This window comes from Dryas octopetala, chromosome 7, assembly GCF_963921425.1.
Source record: "Dryas octopetala chromosome 7, drDryOcto1.1, whole genome shotgun sequence".
Lineage (NCBI taxonomy): Eukaryota > Viridiplantae > Streptophyta > Magnoliopsida > Rosales > Rosaceae > Dryas > Dryas octopetala.
The window spans coordinates 14,680,921-14,703,953 of record NC_141372.1 but is presented as its reverse complement, the minus strand read 5'-3'; the positions used below and the strand labels follow the sequence as shown (position 1 = coordinate 14,703,953).

At 36.2% G+C, this 23,033-nt stretch overlaps 2 protein-coding genes and 1 pseudogene across 2 annotated transcripts; all 3 read right to left on the bottom strand.

The window, feature by feature from the left end:
* Positions 1 to 50: 50 nt before the first annotated feature.
* LOC147279961 (uncharacterized) lies at positions 51 to 12,579 on the bottom strand (annotated as a pseudogene).
* A 72-nt stretch (positions 12,580 to 12,651) lies between these two features.
* LOC147279960 (RNA demethylase ALKBH9B-like) lies at positions 12,652 to 14,482 on the bottom strand. Its single transcript, XM_086252105.1, has 3 exons — positions 14,438 to 14,482; positions 14,037 to 14,347; positions 12,652 to 12,757 (listed from the first exon to the last, which is right to left on the bottom strand). Exons 1-3 carry the CDS (start codon positions 14,438 to 14,440, stop codon positions 12,652 to 12,654), a joined length of 420 nt encoding a protein of 139 aa, XP_086108231.1. The 5' UTR covers positions 14,441 to 14,482.
* A 2,401-nt stretch (positions 14,483 to 16,883) lies between these two features.
* Positions 16,884 to 18,465, bottom strand: LOC147279959 (uncharacterized). Its single transcript, XM_086250139.1, has 5 exons — positions 18,099 to 18,465; positions 17,810 to 18,025; positions 17,607 to 17,705; positions 17,448 to 17,528; positions 16,884 to 17,363 (listed from the first exon to the last, which is right to left on the bottom strand). The coding sequence occupies exons 1-5, from the start codon at positions 18,447 to 18,449 to the stop codon at positions 16,956 to 16,958; spliced, it is 1,155 nt and encodes a 384-aa protein (XP_086106265.1). The 5' UTR covers positions 18,450 to 18,465; the 3' UTR covers positions 16,884 to 16,955.
* Between the last annotated feature and the right edge of the window lie 4,568 nt (positions 18,466 to 23,033).

Sequence of the window (23,033 nt, the reverse complement as noted above, 5' to 3'; positions counted from 1 at the left end):
AAAAGAAAGCTCACACAAAGTCAAATATGTATAGGAAATAAGAAACTTCCTCAAGTAGTGAAACCATGGAGAGAAAGCAATTCACCACAGGTTATCAAACCCAATGGCTTTGACAAATGCAGACTTTGAGCAAAGAGGTATTGAGAAACTTGTTTCATTGTTGTACGGGATAGTGGACGGGCATTCAAGCAGGGAAATGCTGTCTTCACAAGAGAGAGCACTTCCCCTGCTTCTTGATGTGTAGGAAGGGAAATGCGTTTGTCCAAAAACTCCACAATTGGAATTTGATGGGCTGGTAATGCAGATGAAGATGAAGAGGATGATCATGATGATGACCCTAAAGATAAAGATGAGAGAAGATCACCCGGATGCCTTCCCAAAATTATTTCTAGTGTTACTACTCCGAAGCTATACACATCGCATTTCCCATTCACTTCCATTGTATAAGCAAGCTTTGCTTAAAGAAAAAGCTCATAACAATGGCATTGTTAGTATGTAGGTATAACTATTCAATGAAAGTTTGCATAAAGTGTATCATGCAATCAATGATTAATTAGAAGTGTAACATTTTTATCCTTAATTAACCTCATCCTAACCCTGAAAACGAATCATTAGTCTAAAAATAAAACCATAAAACATGTTAAATATACAATAATATCAAAGACATAAAACCACAATATTACCTAGTGTCACATTTCCGTATGTGCCCGCAAGGGCAGTCCAATTAGTTGAGTCCGGGTTTAAAAACTTAGCAGTGCCGAAGTCTGAAAGAAAGCCCTCATATTCAAAATCCACCAAAATGTTCTTGGTTGATATGTCCCGATGCACAATTGGTGGCAAGCAATTGTGGTGCATGTAGCACAAGGCATAAGCTACACCTTTAACAATATTCACTCTTTTACTCCACCCCAATTCTTTAGCTTCATCATCCTTTCTCAGCATTGTGGCCAAACTACCCCTTTCTAGATACTCATACACCAAAAATGGGTGCCGTTTATGGGAACAAAAACCATAAAGCTTCACAATATTTCAGTATCTCTGTTAGTGCCCTTATTTCTTTCAATTAACACCTTTTGAAAATTCTTCTCACCATTGCATAGCAAATGAAGTTTCTTCATTGCAACTATGTTGGTGGATCGCAAATTTACTCTGAAGACGTACACTTCCATATCCTCCTTTCCCAATGCAATATTTAGAATCAAAATCCTCGGTTGCCATTATGATTTCCTCATGCATGGTTTTTCCATCAAAATTTAATATTGAAAAAGAAACCTCTTCATGCGCAATGGTTTCTTCTGGATGCTGATGCTTCTTTTTCCTTTCTACTACAAAGGCAATTGAAAATATAGAAGAAAGAAGTAAAAGTACTGCCACAAGAGAAAATGTGATTACAAATATGAGTTTGTGGTCCTTTTCCTTTTTTGAGCTATGTTCGCAGGGTTGCAAAGCTCCAACATATCCACACAATCCTTTGTTGCCTTGTAATGCTTTTGGGGGAGCATCTTGAAATGCACTGATGTTGGGAAGGGGCCCTTCCAAGTCATTGTAGGATATGTCAATATTCAACAAGCCATGCATACCTCCAAAACTTGTTGGAATGAAACCAAAAAGATTATTGTGGGAAAGATTCAACTTCTCCAAACTCTCCAAATTGCCCATTGCTGATGGTATCTTACCTCCAAGCAAGTTAGCACTTAAATCAAGTTGGGTCAAGTGAAGTAACTCCCCCAATTGAATTGGAATTCCTTGATTGAACTGGTTGTTGCCTAAATTCAAGTAGAATAATTTGGCCAAGTCACCCAGAAAGCTAGTAATTAAATCATTGAATTTGTTTGTGGACAAGTCGAGATACTTAATATTAGTAAGTGATCCAAATTCTGATGGTACACGACCAGACAGTTGATTTCTATCCAACATCAACCTCTGTAAAAAAGTCAATCTCCCAAACTCCTTTGGGATAATCCCAACTAAACGATTGGAAGAAACATTGAGTTCTTGAATTTGGATTGCGTTGCCAATCTCAGGTGGTATACTACTAGTAAGGTTGTTTCCCCCAATTCGTAAGGTTGTTAGTTGTGGGCACTGTACCCACTTTTGTGAGATTTCACCATAAAATTTATTATCACTTATATCTATAAAATGAAGATTTTCATAGACACCAAAATCTTCAAATATATTGCCTGTCAATTGGTTCCCATCAAGCCACAATCTGAATAAGCTCATGCATGTTTTCAAGCTTTTAGGGATTGGACCTGTCAAATGGTTGTTGCTTACTGATAAGTTTGCGAGTGATCCACCTTGGCAAAGGTTTTGGGGCAAATAACCAACTAATTGATTATTATGTAACTCCAAGTTTGTCAACCTCATGAGACTTCCTATTTCCGATGGGATAGGACCAGAAAGCTTATTTGTAGAGAGATGGAGATGGGCAAGATTTCTCAAATCACCTAATAAAGTAGGAACTGAACCAGTGAATATATTGGTTCTCCCTCAAATCTAGGTGCACAAGAGACTTCAAGTTCCCTATCTCTTTAGGAATAGTGCCAGAAAGTCGATTGTTTGCCAAGTCTAACACGGTTAGCTTTTTCAAGTTTCCAAAATTTGGAAGGATAGGCCCTATTAAATAGTTGTAGCCCAACTGTAGATGCACCATAGATTTTAAGTTCCCTATCTCTTTAGGAATTGTATCAGAAAGTTTATTTATAAAGAGATATAGAAGGGTAAGATTTCTCAGATGACCTAACGATGCAGGGATTGAACCAGAAAGAGTGTTGTTATTAAGGGCTAAACTCACAAGAGACTTCAAGTTCCCCATCTCTTTAGGAATATATAGTTCCAGAAAACATATTTGAATAGAGATAGAGATGGATAAGATTTCTCAAATCACCTAATGAAGTAGGAATTGAACCAGTGAATTGGTTCTCGCTCAAATCTAGGTGCACCAGAGACTTCAAGTTTCCTATCTCTTTAGGAATAGTTCCAGAAAACCTGTTTGTATACAAATATAGATGGGTAAGATTTCTCAAATCACCTATGGATTCTGGGATTGAACCAGAAAGATTGTTTGTATAAAGTTTTAATTGCTCTAGGGACTTCAAATTTCCTATCTCCGGTGGGATAGGACCAGACAGTTGATTGTTGGTCAAGTATAAGACTTTTAGCTTTTTCAAGTTTCCAAAATTTGGAGGGATAGAGCCTGTTAAATTGTTGAGGCTTAACTCTATATCCACAATAGATTTCAAGTTCCGTATCTGTTTAGGAATAGTTCCAGAAAGCTTATTTTTATAGAGATAGAGAAGGGTAAGATTTCTCAGATCACTTAACGATGCAAGGATTGAACCAGAAAGATTATTTGCAGCGAAACTTAGATTGGTAAGATTTGTTAGGAGACCGATTTCTGGTGAGAATCCCACCAGAGTTGGTAAGGTTTATCCTGGTGACACTTCCAGCAGAGTCGCATGAAATCCCAGCTCAAATGCATGGGCTTGTATTTGGTTTATGATTGGTGGCATTGTTACTGGGAAGGTAAGTCCATGAGGTGAGATTATTGAACTGGATTTGATTTTGAAAGCTGGCTTTCCATTTGAGAAGAGCCTCTGCTTCAGTAGGAGCAGCAGAAGCAAAAGCAAAGTTTGATGATGAAATCAGCTGATCGAACACACAAGATAATAAGGCAAAAAGCAACAGAGCATGACACTATTGAAGATGTCATGGTTTTTCGTTTTGGTGTATATAATGTTTATACTACTTCCGGGACTTATTTATAGTGCCAGCTGCCCTGCCACATGCCTTGAACTTAATGAAATGAAAATGATTTATTCATTGAAGAGAGAGTTTTATTGGATGTTACTCGTGGATTGGCAAAGAAAATATTTAGTGGATGAGCTCATCCACTTGAACAGGAAACACTAAATTAAGATCGTGCATCATCTGCTCTGAGCGTGCGTTGGGTTTATTGATTAAAGAATTGACAACAAAATGTAATCTTCAGGCTCATGATGCACATGCATGACTAAAGTTTCAATTGCAACTTGCAAGTGGGGGTTGAGGGGAAGCTTCCCAATTCTCATAGACTTTTCCTCATATGTAACTCATAATTCAACATATATGTCACATTCTAATTAGCACTCATCAAAATCACATTCTAGACATGGTTAATGAAATGAAAATGATAGCAGTAGTGAGAGTGTTATTTGATGTGCCCATACCTGGGGGTTTTTCGAAAATGTTTTTCTTTGGTCCAGGGACTTGATTCATCTGGAATTGACTGCAAGGGATTGGTGCCACCAATCATTCATCAATTTTTTCTATTTCCTACATGTTGTTCTTACCGAGAGAGTCAAGAGATTGGATTTGGGCTCAATTTAATGGTCGTGTCTAAGGTTCTATTGCCTTGAAATTTACAAATAACCCCTATGTTGGTTAATTTTTTTGGTACGTACAATTTATTTTTGGGAATTTTTTTTTATCAATAATCCAATAGCTAGTTGGTCTAATATTAGATAAACCAACGAAATTTTCAAAAAAAAAAAAAAAAAAAAACCCAAACTATTTTTTAAATTATTTATGTAATTTATTTTTACATGATCATTTTATAGTTATAATCTTTATAGTAAATATTTTAAAAATATCTATTTTTTAAATTTATTCATTCCGGTCCATTTTTCGCATTAGAATGTTTTTCTAATTGTCAATTAGCTAGTAACATATTGCATAAGTAGTATATCAACAATGGGAATTGAAATGCAATTCACCTTCTTCAATCTACCTTCTCTACCAACCTTATCTTTTATTAGTCTTATTCCGCAATGTATTTTTATGATCGAAACCATTTGTTTCTTAGATTATTCAATGAAGATCATCTCTAAAAAAAATCTACCGAATCCGAAATCGTTTAATTGCATAAATGTGATCAAATAAATAGACGGTTTTTGTAACAATTTGATTCACAATTTGTTTATTTGATAACGATTATATGACCAAATAATTTATGATTTAATTGATTTTTTACAGAGATGATCTTCAAAGAATGATCTAAAAAATAAACAATTCTGATCATGAAAATATACTACATAATGAGAATAATAAAGGAGAAGGACGGTGAAGAAGATAATTGCCCTATGAGGAAAACAATTTAAATGACTATTAATTTGACACAATTGTGGAAACAATAATTTAATTAGATGTTGTGAGACAATGCTAATGTTCCCTTTCAGTATCAGGGCTACTGAAGTCACTCACACTCGTCCTCCATCTAAGACTAGAGATACGAACACAATCCATGTTTGTTGTAGACCTACTCTGACCTAATTAGACAAATGAAAAGCTTTAAAAAAAGGGCCAACTAGGCTGTCTATATATATATATATATATATATATATATAAGAATGTGCAGTTTAATTTGAAAACACCTGAGAATTATACACTTTGTGCAATTTATGGGTTGCCTTGTGTAAGACCCCTGGATTTTTTTGCAATCCTATTGTGTTTTGACACCTGTTTTCGAATTTCTTTTGTACTTAGAAACTTAAGATTTCTTAAAGGAAAGATATTTCCTTTATCTTTTGAGTAACTAACTTGTACCAATAGAGGTTTAGAGTTGAGCTCAAGTATCCTTGAGTGTGATATCATTTTGGTGATTATCAAGTTAGAATTAATTTTTGAAAATTAAATTCATTGAAGTTGAATTTTCTTTAACTTTTATGGAGATCAATTTAGTGTTTTAGGTTACAGGAAATTAGGATTAATCACTACAAGTCCGTAGGATTTTTCGGAGAATTATTTGGAGCCCCGAGCTATTTTTGGTGATTTAACAAAATTTGGAGAAATTAGAAAAATAGGAAAAGAAAGAAATTAATTTGTTTTGCAGACTAGACTGACACGTGACACGTGTCGCAACGTGACTGGTCCACTCGCACTGACGAGGCACCAGCAGGCGTTGACATGCCAAGCTCACGGGAGCTGTCCTACGCGCGTCACACCGGAGCCAGACTCGCGATCTAGTCGCGACTGTCCAAACTCATTAATTGAGCGAGATCTGGGCCGTTGATCCGAGAGAGAGAACCGATCACTGTGCAGCCGGGTCGCGCGACCAGCGCGCCACCAACCGGGTCGACCCGCAATTTTTTTGTTAGTATAAATGAGTTTTGTGATGGGTTTTCTTGACCCAATTCGAATTTCAGCCTTCTTTTGAGGATTTTAGTGCAATTTGTCTCACATTAGAGATTTACAACTTCTTCCAACCCTCTAGTGCCTATAACTAGAGACCCAGTCCCTTATTTTCACTTACACTACCAAGTGAAGTTAGAGTTACTCACTCCTTGGTTATTTGGGAGTCTCGATCTCTAAGAAGAGACATACCAAAAGGGAATAAACTTCTCATAGTTTAAAGTTTTGGGAGTGGAAGGAGGAGTCCCTAGGAGTGGGTCTAGCTTTGGAGGTCTATAACTGGATAAATATTTTATTATTTCTACTTTATTTATTTATTTTTAGGCTTTAATTAAGTAGGATGCATGCTTAGATTAATTAAGTAGGATTTATTTATTAATTAAGCATACCCAGCCTTATTTTTGGAGACTTATTTGTTTGTTTAAGAGTAATTAGCATGCTAAAATTATCAAGTTTCAATTATAGCGATTAAATTGGATCAATCTAAATTATTTTAAGGATTTGGTTTGAGTTTAAGCAAATAGTCAATTGGTTCGACGTCAAGATAAAACTTGAAACTTGTGAACGCTTAAGTAAACTCTAAAGAGAGGAGTTTAGTCCACTTAGGATCAGAAACGAGCGACGTATGACTAAAGGAAAGGTCATATCGTCTTCCCTTATTGTTAATCATCCCTAACTTAGACTTTGTTTTCTTTTGTGGTTTTTGTTTCTATCGAATTACCAAGTTACCCAGTTGCCGAGTTATTAAGAGGTTAAGGTTGCAGTATTGTCTAGTTACGACGGATTTGCCAAGATAGAACCGTGCGCGAACATGGAAGCCTTATGGAAGAGAATACGTGTAAAGCATTGGATTCCAGGTAGGGAGATTTATCCTACATTCCTAACTATGGACTTTGTGTGTGTATATGTAATTTTTAAACTATGACAATATGCTATTATTATTAGGGATTAATACCATTTTGCTCCCCAGACTATTACACTTGTATCAGTTTGCTCCCCAGACTTCTAATTTGGAAAATTAAGGACTCTGACTTTTTCAATTTTGTCAATTGAGGTTCTTTTGTCAATTTACACATTTTTTATCCAAATCTTTGAGGGCAAAATGGTCCCTTCCAATTAGATCTTATCATTTTTTCCTCATGCATCATTTTTCCTCTTTTATTTCTTGCTAAATTTTGCTTGATCATCTCGAAATTTTAGATGAAAAATGTATAAATTGACGGAATAACCTTAATTGGCAAAATTGAAAAAGTCAGGGTCCTTAATTTTCCAAATTAGAAGTCTGGGGAGCAAACTGATACATGTGTAATAGTCTGGGGAGCAAAATGACATTAATCCCTTATTATTATTGTGTTTGGTCTGAGAGTTTGGGTAGCGTAGTATGGGATCTTGGGTTCAAATTCCTAAACCTTCTAGAAGAATTGATCTGTACATTATGGGGAGTTTAGCCATGCTAACACGTGGCTACGTGTGTATGTGCGAAACGGAGACCCACGATTGATTAAGTGGCAGTGATACAGTTTCTCAATTATAAGTTCCTATTTTCTGTTTACAGAGCACTCTCGCTATGAATGCTATTTTTTTTTTATTATAGCTGGCCATAGTTGTACCTAATGTGTATCGATCATCTGAGTTATTGTTATTTATGGGTTTTTATGCATGTTTACCATATACTGCAGCAGCTGAGGTGTTAAATCGATTTTGTGGAAATGTTTTGGGATTTTGGAATCAATCTTTCACAAGGAAATGGTTTTAAAGGTTTTTCAAACCTAGCAGGCTCCCTTGAGGGAAGCTATGATCGTATGAGATGCTTACCCCTACTTTGTTTGTTTGTTTTGTTTCTACCCCATTGCTTATGCAGATTTACCTCTTGGAGGAGATCTTGACTGAAAGGGTGCGTAGCTTGGATTCTCTTGTCGGGTGTCTCAAGGTCTCTGTTATCTTTTGCTATAGTAGCGGATCTTGCTTTCCCATGTGTGTTTTATATTAGGAACCCATTTTGAAACAATGTTATTTTGTTTACTCATTTTGTAACTTTTGAGTTTTACTTATACTTTGGTAATTCTCTTTTTGGGGTGCTGATTTAACTATTTCACCCTAACAGGTTGGTTAATCTTTATTTTGATTTTATTATTCCTTTAAAGATCCTATTGTGTAATGAGTACTATAATCGTCCCCGAGTGTCTTGGGGGATTAAGGTCGGTGGTTTGACATTAATCTCTTGGGATACTCAGGAAGGGTGCCTCTGTCGCATAACTGGGGTTTGAGCATGTTCAGAAAGTAATAAGGGATGAGGTGTCTGGTGGAGTAGTGGCTATGAGTCATGACATCACTACTGACCCAGGTGTGTGGAAAAATTATTGGGTATATGTTTACACCCTATTTCAGAATTGGGCCGAAAGCACGGCTAAGCCCAAAAATTCATAAGGAGAGTTTAAGCCCACTGACAGTTAAAGCCTAGGTGTTTGGTGGAGTAGTGGCTATACATGAGTCATGACATCACTACTAGCCCATGTGTGTGGAAAAATTATTGGGTATATGTTTACACCCTATTTCGGAATTGGGCCGAAAGCACGACCAATTAAGCCCAAAAATTCATAAGGAGAGTTTAAGCCCAATGACAGTTAAAGCCCAAGTCCACGGCAAGGATGCTCCAAAACCAAAATCCAAATCAGAATGTGTTTTTATGAAGAAACCTAGTTGCGCCAAGAGTCCTTGGTGAATTAGGAGATTTAAATCAATCCAGAATGGTAAGTACGTCTTGGGCGTGAAGGAAAGAGGAAATAGAGTTTGTATAGGAAAGGGTTTCCTAAAACCCTAAAGGATTGATCACTATATAAATGAAGCATTGACAAGAAGAAGAGCTCTCTCCAACACATTCAACACAACTCAACTCAAATCTCAGATCAAGCATCTCGATTTTTCAAGTTCTTCAAGCTCTCAAGCAAATTGTTCCTTTTGTTTTAGCTCTACTAGGATCTCATTGTTCTTAGTATCGATTTCTTTTGTCTTAATCCTGGGTTTTCATGTCTTTTCATCATGAGATTTGTTATTAGAACTACAATTGTTACTCGTTTTCAAGACAATCATATCGTCTATACTTTTTACATCAAAGTTCATAATTTATCGTTGCATCCAATTACTCAAGCACCCATTAATCGCATCTTTACTTTCGAGCACACTGTTATAGTCACACCAAGTAATTAGAAGTCCTTGAGGATCAAGGCGATTGAATCTAGGCGAGGTTTTTGTTCCTTATCCTGCCGCACGTTCGTTTGATTGGGAGTTTGAATCACAGTGTAATACAACAAACTAGGCATCATAATACATTCTGTATCCGGCCATCTGGCCATGCAGTGGCACGCCCGCGCACAAAGTATAAGGACTACCAGTGAATCAATTTTCTCGGCTAAGTCTGCCGTGATTTTTTAGGGTAACAGTATAACTGATACACCACCACGTACGTAGTGTAACCAATCCAACGTGTAAGGGTATTGTTGGACGACATGGCAATGTATAACACATAAGTTGGTTATATTACGTGGCAATGTTTCTGTTATACCCAATAATTTCTTATTGAGTCATCAATTTATGGACATGTTCTTCATCAAAAGCTCCTGTATATGGCTGTTTGATTTTGTGTAACTATTCATTCAATTTGGCTACTCATTGATTCATAAGTCATTTGCTTAGCATTCTTGACTATTGGTTTGTTTCCCTGTTTGACCCTTTCTCTTTTCTTTTTTTCTTATTTGGTGTGCATCAGCCAAATTTAAGAAGACAATGTGAAATTTTCATATAGGCTTTTTATCATGTTACTCACCTGAACTTTGACCCGATTTTTACTTCACCACTTAATAAATTTTTTGACTCGATATGCCACCTGAATTTTAAAATATTTTCAATGTGAGACCTTCCGTCCAATTCCGTCACATTTTCTGTTAAAAATAAGGTTATTTTGGTCTTTCAATGTTAATTTACTGTTCATCATCTTCAACCTCAAGCCTCATGTTTTCTAATTTTTATCTCAACTTCACTCTTACTTTTGACTCATCAAATCTCCATCAAAATCAACAATTTTATACTGATTTTGAAACCATGAAACTCCTCTTTACAACCATATAAAAATAATTCAAAAAGAAGCTATGAAACTCGAGATAATGGGTCACAAACTAGGCTACCCGAAACTGCCAAATTATTTTAAAAAAATTGCAGATTTTTCAAATTTCACCGAACTTCAATTTCTTTCAAATTCATCACCCCAAATTTCACCCAACTCCAAATTCCTTCAATTTCCTTCAAAATCCCCATAAAAAACATAAACCTCAAAACTAAGAAATCAAAATCAAGAGAAGTAAAATGAAATAACTCAGTTTTTATTAAATTAGCTAATAATTTTGTCTAATTAGTTGCAATTATTTTTATATTTATGTTTAAAAAAAAATTTGGACGTGTAGAAGATAGTAGCTTCTACACTTCTCTATTTTCTTTTGTTGTTTTAGAGTATAGTTTTGATTGGTTATTCTAAGAGGTGGCTGGGTGGTGGTTTAAGTGAGGTGTGTGTTTGTGGTGGTGTGGTGTGGTGTTGGTGGTATAAGGCTGGGGTTTTAAACACAACTTAGAACATCAAACCCAGCAGAACCAAAGAGAACTCGAGAGAAAGAAAGAAAAAGGAAGAAGAAAGGAAAAACCAGAGAGAGAGGAGAAGAAGGAGAGAAAGGGACGAAGAGAGGAATACAGAGAAAGAGAAAGGAGAAAGCTGGAAAGGAAAAGAGGTAAACTCCAATTCCATACACTCTGTTTTTCTTTGATTTCGAATTTGGGGATGAAATCTGTTTTGGTGAGGTTTATATAATTGTTAGAGATGTTTATAGGATCACAAACAACCTAGAGTTTGAAGGAGAATTGAAGTGATTTTCGAGTTGGGGTGTAGAGAGTAAATTTTCAGTTTTGGGTTTTTGATTTTCATTCCTTTTGATCGAGTTTTCTATGATTTTAATTGAACTATAAGTTATAATTTATCATTCTTTAGCCTTAGGAACCGAATTGGATGTTGAGAATCAAAGAGAATTGAAGTTGGATGAATTTTGGGAAATCTGCAAATTTTGGACAATTTCGGGTACCTACCTTTGAGACCAATTATCTTGCATTTTACCCGTATATTTTGAGTGATCTTTATATGGTTATAAAGAGGAGTTGCATAGCTTTAAAATGAGTATAAGTTTGTTGAATTTGGTGGAAATTTGATGAGTCAAAAGTAGGGGTGAAGTTGAGATAAAAATTGAAAAACATGAGGCTTGAGGTTGAAGATGATGAACAGTAAATTAAGATAAAAAGACCAAAATAGCCTTATTTTTAACAGAAAATGTGACAAAATTGGAAGGAGGTTTCACATTGAAAATTTTTTAAAATTCAGGTGGTACACCGAGTCAAAAAATTTATTATGTGGTAAAGTGAAAAACAGATTAAAGTTCAGGTGGGTAACATGATAAAAAGCCTTTCATATATGGTCATGGTTTTGAGAACCCATAATCAAAATATTATAAGAGTAATACAAACTCAAATTCTTGTTTGTATATGTTGCTGTATCCTTCTGTAGCCTTTGTGTATATGACACTTGGGTATATTGTTAGAAGTTTATGCCAGATTGGAGGTGATTTCACAAATATCTACTTATGGTTAACACGTACGTACCTTATCCTTCAAATGAATAATGCGTACAAGAAACAATGAAGAGTAGTTTTGATTCCCATAACCAAAACCCAAAAACTTTCACATCTAGCTCTCTCACAAACCTGGCCAAAGAAAATTCTCTCACTGGTCGACTTACTTGTTTAACTGTGGCTAGAACAGAACACAACATAAGATGTCAAACCATGCCATTATACAAAGAAAGCAGATATGCAAGTTTAGGTCTATCCCCACTCCCCCATGCATCACTCTGATTAATTAAGTACAAACTTTTATTAAATTAACACTAAAAATACAAAGAGTTTATTAAAGGATACAGAAGAATGACTTTATGAAAACACCCAATTGTTTTAGGATACAATAAACCAAATCCTACAGATACATGCAACTAAGAGAAAGAAGAAAAAAAAATCAAATTATAACTCACCTTTTCTTGACCATGCGCCTGTTGTCATAATTTAAACCTGGAGAGAAATCATCTTTCTCAAGAAGAAAAGAGTTGCTATTCCTCTTCTTAACATTGTTGGATGTATCGCGGTCAAATTTGTCACGTTGATGGAGGTTCTTTTGGACTTGTGAGTTGAAAGGAGAAAAGGAGTAAGGCTTCTCTTGTTGTTCTTGCTGGACTTGTGATTTGGCAAAGGGGGAACACGCGACAGGTTTAATTCCTTGAAGCTCGGGATCGGGAAAATAATGGTATGGTTGTTTGCTATTATCCATTTTTCGGAAAGTAATCGAAATCCTACAGCGATCGCAGAAAATATTCAGGAAATACATAAAAATAAAAAATAATTAAAAAGACGAAAAGAAAAAGTGGTTGTATTGAAGGGGAACATGATATATAGGAACACAATGCTTAGCAATGTCTGCTGCATTACCATTTAGAATAAGCACTGATCTGCAAATCATATGTATAGCAATTAACAATTAATTAACTACAAAATCCAGCATACATTCCTCATATATTTTTTCTTGAAGGAAAAAAAAAATATATTTATATATATATCTTAGTAGTGCTATGAGTTTTTTTTGGGCAATAGTAGTGCTATGAGTTAACTAGGAAATATTTGATTTATTAGTTATAGCTAAACTTTTTCTATTAGAACATAATTAATGTTAGGAAAAGAAAATGCGAAAGAGAGAGAGAGAGCATTCAAAAGAAATGCCACTTTGTTATACATTGACACTCTATATAAAATTTTTATCTAGCTCTAACATGAATGCGCTATTTGATTGAAAAATGAGGATGCATTTCAATAATAAGAACCTGATTATATCAACTGTAAACAATAGAAAGACAGCGTCTACAATGACTGCGGGCATATAATGCCTCCAAGAATATGGTAACTAGTGATCAAGAATGTGGTAACTAGCGATCAAGAATATGGTAACTAATGATCAAGAATGTGGTAACTGACGATCAAGAATGTGGTAACTGACGATTAAGATAGTGGTAACTTACCAGCTCAAGTAAGTGGTAACTAGCGATCAAGAATGTGGTAAGTTACCAAAAACTTGATCTGGAGTTACCAGTTCTTGAATAAACGTTCAAGAATGTGGTAACTAGCAATCAAGAATGTGGTAAGTTACCCAAAACTTGATCCAGAATTACTAATTACTTGAGCGAGATATCAAGAAGTGGTAACTCATCTAGATAGACCCATTTTTTAAGAGTTACCAAAAATTTGATCCGGAGTTACTAGTTCTTGAATTAACGCTCAAGCATATTGTAAGTTACCAGTTCTTGAATAAACGCTCAAAAATGTGGTAACTAGTGATCAAGAATATGGTACGTTACCCAAAACTTGATCCGGAATTACCAATTACTTGAGCGAAATATCAAGAAAATGGTAACTCGATCATCTAGTTATGCCTTTTTTGAAGAGTTACCACAAACTTGATTCGGAGTTACCAGTTTTTGAATAAACGCTCAAGAATGTGGTAACTAGCAATCAAGAATGTGGTAAATTACCATAAACTTAATTGATCTCGAATTACTAGTTCTTGAATAAACGCTCAAAAATGCGGTAACTAGCGATTAAGAATGTAGTAAGTTATCACAAACTTGATCTTGAGTTACCAGTTCTTAAAGAAACGCTCAAGTAAGTGGTAACTAGCGATCAAACAATTAAAACATAAGTGATCAATCGGGAAGAGAAGCAGACCAAAAAGCATACCCGAGAGGCAAAGGTATAGAAACAGGTCCTGAAAATTCTCCTGGACCCACAATCTTTAGATTTGAACCAAAAAGTATATTGCACTCTGCCAAAAGGGAAACTGTGCAAAAAGGTCTAACAAAATCATGGTGGTCGATGTGAGGAGGAATGCAATCTCCTTCATCATATATATTCACAATGCAGCTGTCAGGGATGCATGTTGGAGGTAATACGTGCCACTTTACCATTCTCCTTATCATTTGCTTGAACAAAGGAGGTAGCACATCAACTTCTTCATCTCTAACTATGCCTGGTGGGTTCCCATTCTTATCCTGTAATGTCACACAAAATAACATAAAGCTAATATACATTGTAATTTGAATTAAATACTAATAGTACATAGAGAGAATACATAGAGATACCATTGCATAATTGTAGCAACAACCAAACTGTATTGTTACACGTCCTTTACCACGCATCCATGTTCTAGGTTCAGTATATGTACGTTCTGTAAGATATTCAAGAAAAAGTTACAAATGGAATAAGGAACGACAAATATCTGATTCATATTATTTCACATATATGTTATGCAAACCCACATGCTTGGAAATGAGGAGACAGAAAGAAGTCCACCCATGAATTAAGGATTGTTTTCATGATATGTTTATAACGATAGCTACTAATAAAATAGCAAGTTAGAGTTTACATTGTCTAATCAAATAGAGGCCTATACTAAGGAAATATGATTTGTAATAGCCATGCATATTATTCCCAGGACATTTTCTTTTTTTAAAAAAGAAACATAGTGATTATATTAATGGTATACAAGGGGGAAGAACAAACAATGTGGACCAGCAGTCCACAAAATCTTAAGAACTACAAGCAATCTACAGTAAACAAGCCACCATAAATTATTGGCTTTTTAACAGTTTACCTACCTTGATTTTGAGATCGATCTCACATTATTACCTACCAAACAAATTGTACCTTATTTACTAAAATAAATTTTTTTTGTAATATCATAACTCAGGCAGATTTCATAACAGTTCCGTTAAAAATAATTATGTGTCGTCACACATGACCCACTTTTAAGGGGGCTTTTTGGTCTTGTTATGTCAAATTTGAAGTGTGTACGAAAGATTTTTATTGTATTTAGGGGTATTAGAAGTGCAATAGCTATAAGGTTGATTTGCTTCTTTTACATACAACCTCTTTTTTTACAATGAAAACTTCTAAATACACTTCAAATTAGACATAAAAAGACCATAAACCCCCTTAAAAGGAGGTCACGTACGATGCACGTGCTTATGTTTGACGGAAAGTATGACGAAATCTGCCTGAGGTCTGATATTGCAAAAAATTTTAATTAAGGTGATAAATTAGCACAGTTTTTAATTTTATTAATTTGTAAAGTGAGATCGGCCCCAAATAAATGACAAACAATGGATGACCATTAAAGAACCCGAACAGAAACAACAACAAAAAAAAAAAAAAAAAACCCAAAATGAAAACAAAACTCCTCCCCAATCTAGATAGATCAGACTAACCAAGATCCTCCTAGAATGTTTTGTTGAAAATATCGAATTAATCATTTATAGCATTATCAACTGCTAGAGAACTCTTCCATTTCTTCCTACTCTTTGCAGATAGGTTGTTTGTACATCTGAATGACGTGTTATCTCATTTTTTGCACACTTGAGCATAACCCAGGAACCCAAACAGTTGAACGGAAATTAAACATGTGTGGAATTTACTATAGCTGTCAAAATAAATTATACCTCTCAATTGTCCCTTTTGCCCCATACGTTGTTAACTATAGATGCATTCAACAATTTTCTTCTGCTCATCCGAGTTAAAAACCCGAGTATGTAGCTCTAGGCCCAATAGCACATTTGTTGCTCTTCCACTTATATTCTCAATGTGAATGAAGTCCTTCTTTCTGCAAACTTCTGATAATCGGTTATGCTCATTCGGATCCTCCGATAACCCATCATGAATGGATGAGGAATTTCCATTGAATGATCTTTGAGAACCTGAATGCACAAATGAATTGGCTCTGTGTCCTCTTTGTGTTGATGGGTAGGATATCTTTTGTGTATATCTTGTGTGGTTATCACTAGAAAAGGATACCTCATCCACTTTCTCTGCTTATAAGGAAAAAAAAAATAACAAAGAAAAGGAAAAGGATAGAATGCATTAATGGTTAATGATAACATATATATATATATATCTGTGCAATAACAAACACAAAGTAGTTTATGAAATATACTAACCACCTTACACTACAAGAAAAAAAGGTTTGGGCGACGAACCTAGTTCCTCTCCCAAAGTCTAATTTCGTCGCCCAAGTGTTTGGGCGACGAACTGAGTTCGTCGAGAGTTTGGCCGCCCAATCCGTGACGCCCAAGAGTTTGGGCGACGAACCAGCAAATTTCGTCTCCCAAAGACACCTTGCGCAACGGAGTTTTTTCGTCTCCTAAAGCATATTATTCCTCTCCCAAAACATGTTTAGGCAACGAAATTTTTCGTCGCCCAAACATGCTTTGGGAGACGAACATAACTATTCCTCACCCAAAGCATGTTTGGGCGACGAAATTTTCCGTCGCCTAAACATGCTTTGGGGGAGGAATAATTAATTTCCTCGCCGGAACATGATTTGGGCGACGGAAAATTTCGTCGCCCAAACATGCTTTGGGTGACGAACATAACTATTCCTCGCCCAAAATATTTTTAGGCGACGACAGTTCATTATTTTGAGCGAGGAATAGGTATGTTCGTCGCTCAAACATATTTAAAAAAAAAATTATTTTTTTATTTAGATTATATATTTGAATTTAATATTTTAAAAAAAATTCTTTATTCAAAATCTATATAAAACAAAATTAATAAATTTATATATCAAAATATCCATACAAAGTAGTAATAACCCTAATAGTCAATCTATTCTAAACTAGTAGCATCATAATCATTCATATCTGACGGAGATTGATGAGAAGATGGTGGCGGGACAAACCCAGGTATCGCCTTGGTCAATGCAGCATACAATGCCTCCTTCTCCGCTCTCTCAGCTCGTAAGTCCTCCTGCAACTTCTTCACTTGAGCGGACAACCCTGCGACGACTGCAGATGGCTGAGAAAAAGATGAAGACGAAGACGAGGATCGAACATCACGAATCCGCCCATATCCCATGCCGCGTATTTCCTTACCGGGCCTAACACCCGATGAGTCTATCATAATACGAAGTCCGACATTGGGATCGGGTACTGGAATCGACTCCAACGGAGTACCCGGAGGGTGCTGCTCGGCCAAGCTCTCCAAATATATTCTCGAGTTGGCCACTATCTCATCCTTCAAAATGTTATATATACAAGTAACCAATTAGAAAAATAAATATAAAAAATTGTGAAAAAAATTAAAATATAAAAAACTAACATGTTTTGCCTTGGCCGCATCACAACCAGGATGAACATAGATATCTCCGAAAGTGTCTATCTCCGGGAATTGCGACCCACGCTGAAAAAGAAAATAATTTTGTCAAAGACCCAACCAATATTAAAGAATATATATGTATTAAATTAAATAATGACGTACCCGACGTCGCGACTCCACTCGATATGAGATGGGCGTCGGACCACTATGATGGTTAAACGGCTTCCCTTTCCGGTTTCTGGCGTTGGCGACCGACTTCTTCTGTTAAATATTAAGCAAATTATAAATGTGTTAGTGTATGTATACAATAATAGAATAACAAAACAATAATCGATTTTTTAAAGTCTTAAGATGATAAAACGTACCAAAAACGACGGACTCATGAAATGATCGCACAAAAAACGCCACTGGTCAGACCGCTCTACCAACTCCATAGGGGGGTTCGCCAATGCCTCAACTGCTGACGAAAATCCCTTGAAATGCACGTGTAGTTTGTGCTTCCACTGCCTGTAGGACTTGATGAGTAAATCTGTCATGTACGTGACGGTAAGGGGATCATCCATCTGAATGTCAAAGTTAACCTGAAAAAAATATTAGATTGTTATGAATGATCAAATTTATCGTTTTGAATTAATTGTTGAGCTATATACTCACTGAGATGGAGCGGATCACTTTGTGTTGAATCTCTGCCGGCAAGCTTTTCCAAGTGGTTGCAACCATGGCGCACTCGGCACGGATAATAGCCCCCACATCGTGCGAGAACAAACTGTCAACGTTAGGATCTAACGGTCGTCGGCCGTTTTGCACACACATGACTGGAATTCGCGCCCCAGTACTGCACACGATCCGAGAGGATTTCAACCCACTACATGGTCCCCTCGTCGCAGTAGCAGAAGCGGAAGCGGTGACCTGACTAGAGCGGTGCGATCGACGAGCCCTCCGTGGCATAGAGGGGCTCCCAGTACTCGAGGATGGCTGAACTACATCATTGGGAGCTGACTCCATCGCCTTCCACCTTATAACTAAATTATATTTCTCAAACTAATTAATCTACATTTTGTAATTAAACTAAATTTTATATTTAAAAACTAACAAACTAACTAATCTACATATAAACTACCTAATAAATTTTATAATTAAAAAACATAAAAAACTAACTAATTTTATATGAAAACTAATTTGTTATCTAACATAAAAAAATATCAGCAAACTAAGAACAATGATCAGAATTAAACTAATTTATTCAACACTAATAAACAAATTTAAGAACAAAAAATTAAAAACACCAGCCAAATAACATTAAAGGAGCAATTGAGTCTTAAGTATGACTTGAAAAATTTCCTTGGGTATTACTATTCCCCTGGCCACCTGCACTTGATCCCTCTGAAAAAAAACTAAAGCTAATGAGTATAAAACACAGAAAACAGAAAAACAAAAAACACCCAAATAAAAATAAAAATAAAAACCCACCAAAAACCCACAATCGGGTGGGTTTGCTGCAGCCGGGTCGGCCATAAAATATAAACCCACAACATTAACTAATTACCACTAAAATCAGAAATTTCACAACCAATTTATGCAAAATCCACAACAAGTGCAAAATCCACAATATACAAAAACATAAAAAACAGAAAATAACAAAATTTAATTAAAATAACAGAAATTGAAAAAAAAAAATACCTCTGTGGGGGGGGGGGGGGGTTTCGGTGAGCTGGTTTCGGGTGTGGGGGGGGGGGTTTCGAGCTGGTTTCGGGTAGGGGGGATGGGTTTCGGTGGGGGTGGGTTTTCGGGGGAAGGTGGGTTTCGGGTGGGGGGACTGGGTTTCGGTGGGGGTGGGTTTTGGGGGGGGGGGGGGGGTTGGGTTATGGGTTTCGGGGGGGTGGGTTTTCGGGAGGAGGGAGGAGGAGGGGGTGGGTTTCGAGGGGGGGGGAGGTTTGGGTTTTGGGGGGAAGAAAGAGGGAGGACGAGGGAGGAGGAGGAGGGGAGGAGGACGGAGGAGCCGGCGCTGAGAGGGAGGAGCAAGATCGAGCTGCGAGGGAGAGAGACTTCGGGGGAAGGAGGAGGGAGTGAGAGGGAGTGTTGAGTCTGAAGTGAACCAGAACTGGGTTAAGCATATTGAAAGACTTTGGGCGACGAACATTATTTCGTCGCCCAAAGCGCCTTTAGGCGAGGAATTGATTATTGCATCGCCCAAATGACCTTTGAGCGACGGAATCTTGTACGTCGCCCAAAAGTCGTTGACTTTAGGGCACCGTTTCATCCCGCCATAATTTCAGACTTTGGGCAATGAATAGTTCGTCGCCCAAAGTTGATTTTTGGTATGAACCATGATCGTTCATACGTTCGAGCTCTAATACCAAACTTCTAGATCTCCAATTGACCTAATCTTTTAGAGGAATGATCTTTGAGTGGGAAACTAATAAATGAACGGTTCATATCGTTAAAAACACAATCGACATATAAGGTTCTACATATAAATCAGTGAATTTTACACTTAAATAATAAAATTCTATTAACTATTTCGTTCAAACCTTGTCGATTCAATAATTGTGAAGACAATAACGTCATTACAACAATCACAGTCGTTCATAATCTATGTTCATACACAAAGATCATCTTTGCAAAAAATCGGCTCAATCAGAGTTCATCTAGCCGTTCGATTATGATTATAAAAATCATGATCTTTCATACACACTAAATGCTAAACCTAACTTCTACTTCTCCGATTGAGATAATTTTTTGTATGGATGATCTTTGAGTGGGGGACTAGCCAATGATCGGTTCAAATCGTTAAAAACATAATAGAAATTTGAGCTTCTACATATAAATACACTTGAAAAGTATAATTCTATTAACTTTTCAGTAGAAATTTTGGGGATTCAACAGTTTGTGAAGACTACAATGTGATTTCAACGATCGGAACCGTCCATTTTATTCATTTATACTGGAAGATCATCCCTGCAAAAAATCGGCTAAATCGGAATTCATCTCCTCCTTCGATTAGTATTAGAAAATTCACAATCGTTCATAAGTTCAACCACCGATACCAAACTTCTACATCTCCAATTGACCTAATTTTCGGCAAGAATAATCTTTGAGTGAGAAACTAATAAATGAACGATTCGGATCATTGAAAACACGATCGGCATATGAGGTTGTACATATAAATGAACGATTTTTACACTTGAAGAATAAAGTTCTATTAACTCTTTCGTTAAAACCTTGTAACTTCAATAATTGTGAAGACCACAGCGTGATTATCACGATCAGAGCCATTCATCATATACGTTCATACTCAAAGATCAACCCTGCAAAAAATCGGCTCAATCGGAGTTCATCTACCCGTTCGATTATTATTATCAGAATCAAGATCGTCTATACACCCTAAATGCCAAACCTAACTTCTACATCTCCAATTGAGATAATTTTTTGCATGGATGATCTTTGAGTGGGGCACTAAGAAATGATCGGTTCGGATCGTTAAAAACACAATACAAAAGTAATCTTCTACATACAAATACACTTGAAGAGCATAATTCTATAGTTTTTTCGTTCAAACTTTATCGATTCAACAATTGTGAAGACTACAATGTAATTTGAACCATCGGAGCCGTTCATTTATTTGTTTATATTCAAACATCATTCCTGCAAAAAATCACCCAAATCGGAATTCATCTACTCCATTGATTAGTATTAGCAAATTCTTGATCGTTCATACATTCGAGCACCGTTACATAACTTTTATATCTCCAATAATCCTAATTTTTTGCAACGCTGATCTTTTAATGAGGAATTAAAAATTGAACGGTTCGGATCGTTGGAAACACGATCGCATTGTATGAATAACATACATATAATTGTATCAAAAAAAAAAAAACAGGGAATGACCCTTTGGGCGAGGAATATACACATTCCTCGCCGAAAGTACTTTGGGCGACGAATATATTCCTCGCCCAAAGTTCTTTGGGCGACGAAATACTTTTCCTCGCCCTAAGTACTTTGGGCGAGGAATATGTATTGTACTTTGGGCGAGGAATGTGTATATTCCTCGCCCAAAGTTCTTTGGGCGACGAAATACTTTTCCTCGCCCTAAGTACTTTACATATTCCTCGCCCAAAATACATTTGGGCGACGCAATTTCTTGTCTCCCAAAATAGGTTTGGGCGAGAATTTATATGTTGCTCGCCCAAAGACACTTTGGGTGAGGAAAATGTATATTCGTCGCCTAATGCATTGGTCAATTAATTTTTTGGTGCGTGATTAGTGGTTTTAGGCGAGGAACACGTTCGTCGCCCAAATCTGTATAACTTTGAGCGACAAATGTCATTGTTCGTCGCCCAAAATTACTTTGGGCGACTAATATAGGTTCGTCTCCCAAAGTTTCGTCGCCCAAATATGTTTTTCTTGTAGTGTTAACTTCCCTAATTGGAGAAAAAGGGTACAGCTAGCTAGAAAACCCAAAAATACTGAATTGGGCATATAAAACATTCTTTTGTTTTTTCTTTTTTTATACTAAAAGGTAAGGTATGAAACAAACAGTAAAAACCCCACAGGCCACAGCAAAAGCAAAATAAGTAAAATATATCAGCTGCTTGAAGAAAGGAATAAACTTAAAACATAACTTGTTCATAAGAAATAATAAGAAAAGAAAAACAACCAATAATTCTGTTATTCTCACTCACAGGAATTAATGCGAAATTCAAAAACAAAAAATGCAGAGATGGTATATCGATTTCTTACTGTTCATGAAGCTGTGAATTCGATCCTCCAAAACGACTTGGCAGCACTGACAAAACCCATTTGACAAAACTTGCAAAATTTCGTCACGTTCTAAAGTCCTCAGCAAACTCATCCAGCCGCCGCCGCCACTGGACTCCGGCAAGCACTCCTCCTTGCCATGCTCTCCAGTCATCATCATTACAAATTCACAATTACATGAGATGAGTTGACATTTATGAGATGGTTGTCAGTTTTCAGTTTTAGAAGACAGAATGAGTGAATGGTTGACTGATGGATTGACTTGGGAATTGGAGAAGTTGAGGTTGTTCTTGTCAGTGTTCTGCAAGACTTATTAAACTCAAGTCTCTCTCTCTTTTTGGTAAGAAAAGTAATATGACTACAATGCCCCTGGGCCTTGGATGCCTCATATTAAATCTTGTTCTTGTCAAGTCTTTCTTTCTTTAGTAAATAATATGTTATCTACATATCCTAGAAAATATACATAGATATCATGAGAAAGAATAAAGATATAGAGCAACCTTATTCATCATCAACTGTTTCTTTTTAATTGTGTCTAAAAGGTGAAAGAATTTTGTTTATGATTATGATTGTGTCAAAAAGTAATTTTATCATTATTCTTTGGGTTTTAATTATTTGGGAAATTTTTTGGGGATTGAAATAGAAAAAAATAAAAAATAAAAAAAGAATCACCATTTGCTTTTATTACCCGTTTCTAATAAGGTTTTGTTTGAGGTTGATTCATAATTTGTTTGAGGTTGATTCATAAACCATTTGCACTGATATATGAATAGGCTTTTTGGTTTAAATGACATGTAATCTTTTAATTTTATACAGTTTTATTGTACGGCT